The sequence below is a fragment of the Pongo abelii genome, chromosome 20 (assembly GCF_028885655.2).
Source record: "Pongo abelii isolate AG06213 chromosome 20, NHGRI_mPonAbe1-v2.0_pri, whole genome shotgun sequence".
Taxonomy (NCBI): domain Eukaryota; kingdom Metazoa; phylum Chordata; class Mammalia; order Primates; family Hominidae; genus Pongo; species Pongo abelii.
Window position 1 is genome coordinate 1,748,097 of NC_072005.2, and position 6,000 is coordinate 1,754,096.

Consider the following 6,000-nt stretch of genomic DNA (forward strand, 5'->3'; position numbering starts at 1 on the left):
TAGCTGGGATTACAGGCGTGCACCACCATGCCCGGCTAATTTTGTATTTTTAGTAGAGACGGGGTTTCTCCGTGTTTGTCAGGCTGGTCTCGAACTCCCGACCTCAGGTGATCCGCCTGCCTCGGCCTCCCAAAGTGCTGGGATTACAGGCATGAGCCACCGCGCCCAGCCACAGAGGCCTCATTCTGCACCGTATGCTGCTCGGGCAAAGGCAGCTGACTGCAGACCCAACACGGTGACCCAGCTGGACGGTGCCTGAGAGACGGGGCTGCCCCACGTGGTGCCCTGTCATGCCGCGGGACAGGTCGCCCAGCAGATGGTCACTATGGCCCCAGTGCCATCCTGGGCTGGAGCCACATGGGTGCCAGACACGTTCATGCCTGTCGTCTGGCCCAGCTGCCGTGGGGAGCCCTCCAGGGCCGTGTGCCTGCAGGGATCCGGCCTGTTCACCGCTAGGCTCACCCCTCAGGTGCTGAGTCATCACAGTGGGTGGGGCCGTGCCCCCTCCCAGGCCGACTTCCACAGCTGCCCCTGCAGAGCCCCCCTGTGTTAAGGGCTGGCCTCCTCCTTCCTCAGGGGGTGTAACAGGTAAAAAGCTGCACCCTGGGCCGTACAGGGGCTCCCGCCTGTCATCCCAGCCCTGTGGGAGGCTGAGGCAGATCGCTTGAGCTCAGGAGTTCAAGACCAGCCCAGGCAACTTGGAGAAATCCCGTCTCTACTGAAAATACAAAAATTAGTTGGGTGTGGTGGTGCGCACCTGTAGTCCCAGCTACTTGGGAGGCTGAGATGGGAGGATGGCTTGAGCCCAGGAGACAAAGGCTGCAGTGAACTGCGATCTCGCCACTGTACTCCAGCCTGGGCAACAGAGCGAGACTGTCTCAAAAAAAAAAAAAGATTATGGGCTTCATACCTTCTGCGCTTTCATGGGACTGAGCCCTGTGTGGCTGGTGGCCCCAGGGGACAGGACCTGGGCTCCTCTCTTCTAACCCATGTGGGCCACAGGTCCCTGTCCATCTGTGCTGGGGCTCACCTGGGGGCCTCGGGCCTCGGGCATGCGGGAGATGCCGTCTTTGAGAAAGGGGTGGAGGAGTGTGGAGCCCTTGGTGCTGCCTGCAGGCCGTGAGAGACCCCCCCCAGTGCCGCTTCTGTCCTGGGCTAGGGAGGTGAGGGGGCGGGGGAGGAGGCGTGGCAGACACTGAGGCGGTGACCACACGGGCAGGGTGCAGGTGTTGAGACGATTTGGCAGGCCCCAGTGCAGTGCTCGGGCAGGCTGGGCCCAGGCCCGGCTGCTGGGCAGTGGTGTCCTTTGGAGGGTGGTCCTTTGGGGACCCCCTCCTGCCTCCTGCCTCGGGGGTGGGCTGGGGAGGTGGGGGCTAGGTGGGCCCTTCGCCGGTGATGCTGATGGTCTCTGTCCCCACAGGAAAGAATCTCTATACAAATGAATACGTGGCTATCAAATTGGTGAGTCGGCCCCTCCACCCCACCCCCGCTGATGTGCCCTCAGGGATTTCAGGGCAGCGACCAGGTCCCCTGGTGACTCGCTCTTGTGTCCCCAGGAGCCCATCAAGTCCCGGGCCCCGCAGCTGCACCTGGAGTACCGGTTCTACAAGCAGCTCAGCGCCACAGGTACCGGGCGGCCCGCGGGTGGGGCGGGGGCTGCGCAGGGGCAGGGAGGGGGCTGCCGCCGCACGCCCGTGCGTCTGTCCTCCGCCGCAGAGGGCGTCCCTCAGGTCTACTACTTCGGCCCGTGCGGGAAGTACAACGCCATGGTGCTGGAGCTGCTGGGGCCCAGCCTGGAGGACCTGTTCGACCTGTGCGACCGGACCTTCACGCTCAAGACGGTGCTGATGATCGCCATCCAGCTGGTGCGCGGCGGGCGGGGCGGGGCCGGGCCGGGCTCCGAGGGAAGAGGGTGGCCCTGGAGGGGAGCGCGTGGGCCAGGGAGGGGCTCAGCCGACACCAATGTGCCCCCTGCAGATCACGCGCATGGAGTATGTGCACACCAAGAGCCTCATCTACCGGGACGTGAAGCCCGAGAACTTCCTGGTGGGCCGCCCGGGGACCAAGCGGCAGCACGCCATCCACATCATCGACTTCGGGCTGGCCAAGGAGTACATCGACCCCGAGACCAAGAAGCACATCCCGTACCGCGAGCACAAGAGCCTGACGGGCACGGCGCGCTACATGAGCATCAACACGCACCTGGGCAAGGGTGAGCTGCGCGCGCGCGGCGGGGGGCGGGCGCCCGGACCCCGCTGAGGCTGCGCCCCTGTCCCCGCAGAGCAGAGCCGCCGCGACGACCTGGAGGCGCTGGGCCACATGTTCATGTACTTCCTGCGCGGCAGCCTCCCCTGGCAGGGGCTCAAGGTGGGCGAGGGGGCCGGGCAGGCGGGCAGGGGCGCAGGGCGGGAGCAAGGCTGACCACGGACTCCCGCAGGCCGACACGCTCAAGGAGCGGTACCAGAAGATCGGGGACACCAAGCGCGCCACGCCCATCGAGGTGCTCTGTGAGAACTTCCCAGGTAAGGGGTCCCTGCGTCCCCGCCCCCGCCCCGTACCCCCACCCCCGCCCCCAACCCCACCCCCGCCGAGGTCCCCCTGGCGCTCTCTCTGCAGAGGAGATGGCCACGTACCTCCGCTACGTGCGGCGCCTGGACTTCTTCGAGAAGCCCGACTATGACTACCTGCGGAAGCTCTTCACCGATCTCTTCGACCGCAGCGGCTTCGTGTTCGACTATGAGTACGACTGGGCCGGGAAGCCCCTGGTAGGTGGGGGGGCGGTATGTGGGAGCGGGGGACCTGGAAACCGTCCTGAGGGAGATGGGAACTGGCGCTGCAGCCCATGCTGACCCCTGCTCCCTCACCTACAGCCGACCCCCATCGGCACCGTCCACACCGACCTGCCCTCCCAGCCTCAGCTCCGGGACAAAGCCCAGCCGCACAGCAAAAACCAGGTGAGGCCCGGGCGGGACCGACGCCCCAGGGAGGGGCATGGGCGGCCAGCGTGACCCCCTACTGCCCCCGCCAGGCGCTGAACTCCACCAACGGGGAGCTGAATGCGGACGACCCCACTGCCGGCCACTCCAACGCCCCCATCACGGCGCCTGCAGAGGTGGAGGTGGCCGATGAAACCAAGTAAGGCTCTGGGGCGGTGGCTTCCCGGAGGTGGGGGTGCCCTGGGTCCCCATGGGGGTGGGAGGACCTGAGGCCTGGGCTGCCCCCGCCCTGCACCCCAGTCCTCCTACCTGAGCCACCGCCCTCCCCAGATGCTGCTGTTTCTTCAAGAGGAGAAAGAGAAAATCGTTGCAGCGACACAAGTGACTCTGGGCGCGTGCATCCCCCTGAATCTTCTCCGTGCAGCCCCTTGGGGCGCGAGCTTGTGCGAGGCCCTCGGGGCCCACCCACAGCGGCCCAGGGCCAGACCCTGGCTGGAAGCCAGAACGCAGACTGCAGGGGCCGCGCCTGGCTCAGGCGGCGGCCCCACCCCCGGGACGTGGGGTCACTTCCTTCACGTAAGACTTTGGCCGAAATTTCTACACCTGTGTCTAGTCCTCCCCTCCAAGAGCATTAACTATTTAAAACAAGGAAAAAAGGAAAAAAAAACAGAGGCCCGCCCTACCCCCACTCCTGCCCCTCCTTTCTTTGCTGAAGTGAGTAGTGTGATCCTGGAGGCCCCCTGGCTGAGGCCCGGCCCCGCCCGGCCCCATTAGCGTCATAAAGTCCAGCTTGTCTCCCTCGATCCAAAGGCCGTTTTCTCGAGGGGAGGGCAGGCCCTGCCTGGAGGGGTGCTGTGGAGCTGTCTCGCCCAGGCCCTCCTGGGAGGGGGACAGGCATTGTTGCCAGGGGTGAGGGCCATGCCCTAGGCCTCCCCAAAACCAAAGGGGAAGGCAGGGGTGGGGTCGTGGCTGAAGCCGGCTCCCCAACCAAAATGCTGCACCAAAGCTCGGGCGCCGCGGGCACAGCCACTGCAGTCTCTTCCCAGCCTGGCCCTGGCAAGGGGCGGGTGGGCGCTGCCAGGCGGGTGCTTCTCGACGCACTTGCTCCCGGAGGCTGCGCCCTGGCGCCTGGAACCCGAGGTGGGAGGACCGGCTGGTGTCACTCTGCTCGGCCCTGGGCCCTGCTGCGTGGGGCGCGTGGGCACGGGGCTTCCTGCCTCTGTGCTCCGACACCCGGCAAGCAGCCGGAGACAAAACGCCTTAAAGCCCCGGCCCAGCCCCGCAGGTGTATTGCAGGGGCCTGGGGGTGGCCCTGGACTGGTGGGCGGTTCCCCAGCGGGGTGCCCTGGAGGCTGCCGGGCAGAGTGGAGCAGCTTGGGGCCGTGCCCAGGGCGGTGGCTGTGAGTCTAGTTTTTGCTTTACCAAGTGTACAGAAATGGCATTTACGTTTCTCTGATGCTCCCTTGAAGCCATAGAATTTAGGGGCTTTTTTAAAAAAATAAAAGAAAAATGAAACCAAACCCAAGTGTAGTGTCTGGGCTTTCCACGAAGCTTGACCTGCCACGGGCGTCGCCTCCATCCCCATCCTGCCCGTCCGGGACAAGTCCGGAGCGGCCGGCGGCCCCCGGTAACAGAAACCGACTGATGAGGCGGAAGGTAAGGAAGACGGAAGCAGAGGGCAGAGCTGGGCTCTGTCTGGGGAGAGGGCAGGAGACGAGTGTTCACGTACCATGGAAAGGGGAAGTCACACACATGCGACTTGGCCCTGGGGGTCCCATTCCCCGACACTACACAAATAACACCCGAAAGCCTCAGCGACGGGGCCCAGGCGGGATGGTCCTGGCTGCTCTGACAGCGGAAGGCCTCCTTGACTCCCTGTGTTCATGCAGCAGGGCAGAAAACATCTCCATGAGGGCCACGACACTGTGAAGGGAAATCAGCAGTAGCTCCCGGAAGAACAGTGGAAACTGCAGGCAGGTGAAGACCCTGGCAGCACCAGCCCTGGCTCCGCTCCGTGCCTTCTCCCCAGACAATACCCCATACCCGGCAGCCGCGAGGAGGCGCTCGTGCACGCCCACGCCACAGCTGCGCTGGCAAGGGAAGTGGAGGCAGAAGTCCCTGGATGCCGCGTGGGGTCTTCGTCTTCACCCGCTCGACTCCTGCAAGGCCTCGAGGGAGGTGAAGGCAGCAGGGGCAGGGGCAGGGGTAGGGAGGAAACTCCTCCACTGACAGCCGAGAAAGCTCACCCTCCTCAGACGAGTCACCATGAAGCTGAAGGGGACAGACAGGTCCCTTCTAGGAGGCACTGAAGACCAGAAAACCATCCCGAATCAGAGACTCAGAAACTAAGCACAGAAATGGACAAACCTCCGAGAATGAATTCAGGAAGGAAACATCAGAACAGAACTTGTTTTGGAAATGAATAAATTGCAAGGTGCCCGAGACCTCCATGAAAATCAGAGGAAAGGCACTGAAGGCAGGAAAACAAGACGAAGCAAGACGGGAAACTGCCGAACACGACACAGAATCCGGAAGATGGGCCAAGAAGGGCCGGTGTTTGAGTCTTCGAAGAGGTGAAACAGAGCTAGCATTTAAGACCCTTGTCCAAGGAAGCTTTGCAGAAAAAAAGACCTGAACCTCCACATTGAACGTGCATCTGGGAAAATTAAACCAGAGCAGTCGGCTGGGTGCGATGGCTCACACCTGTAATCCCAGCACTCTAGGAGGCTGAGGTGGGCGGATCACCTGAGGTTGGGAGTTTGAGACCAGCCTGGCCAACATGGCGAAACCCCCTGTCTACTAAAAATACAAAAATGAGCCGGGCGTGGTAGCTCGCGCCTGTAATTCCAGCTACTCAGGAGGCTGAGGCGGGAGAATGGCTTGAACCCGGGAGGTGGAGGTTGCAGTGAGCCCAGATCGCGCCATTGCACTCCAGCCTGGGCGACAGAGCAAGACTCTGTCTCCAAAAGAAAAAGACCCTGTCTCCTATATATATATTATATAATATATATATATTATAATATATATATAATAGATATTATATAATATATAATAGATATAATAG

At 62.7% G+C, this 6,000-nt stretch overlaps 1 protein-coding gene across 5 annotated transcripts in view; it reads left to right on the forward strand.

Moving 5' to 3' along the window:
• Positions 1–4,456, forward strand: part of CSNK1G2 (casein kinase 1 gamma 2) — a 39,584-nt gene extending 35,128 nt beyond the window's left edge. For 2 of the 5 annotated variants that reach the window (XM_024236557.3, XM_054538610.2), the window contains exons 3-12: positions 1,421–1,461; positions 1,557–1,626; positions 1,717–1,865; positions 1,978–2,212; positions 2,282–2,367; positions 2,438–2,522; positions 2,617–2,765; positions 2,871–2,954; positions 3,029–3,135; positions 3,267–4,456. In XM_024236557.3, coding sequence (XP_024092325.1) covers positions 1,421–1,461; positions 1,557–1,626; positions 1,717–1,865; positions 1,978–2,212; positions 2,282–2,367; positions 2,438–2,522; positions 2,617–2,765; positions 2,871–2,954; positions 3,029–3,135; positions 3,267–3,321 — 1,061 coding nt within the window. In that variant the 3' untranslated portion in view covers positions 3,322–4,456. Of the gene's footprint in view, positions 1–1,420; positions 1,462–1,556; positions 1,866–1,977; positions 2,213–2,281; positions 2,368–2,437; positions 2,523–2,616; positions 2,766–2,870; positions 2,955–3,028; positions 3,136–3,266 lie in introns of those variants that run through there. The other 3 variants (XM_024236556.3, XM_054538609.2, XM_054538612.2) reach the window with 2 other exon arrangements.
• Positions 4,457–6,000: the final 1,544 nt, after the last annotated feature.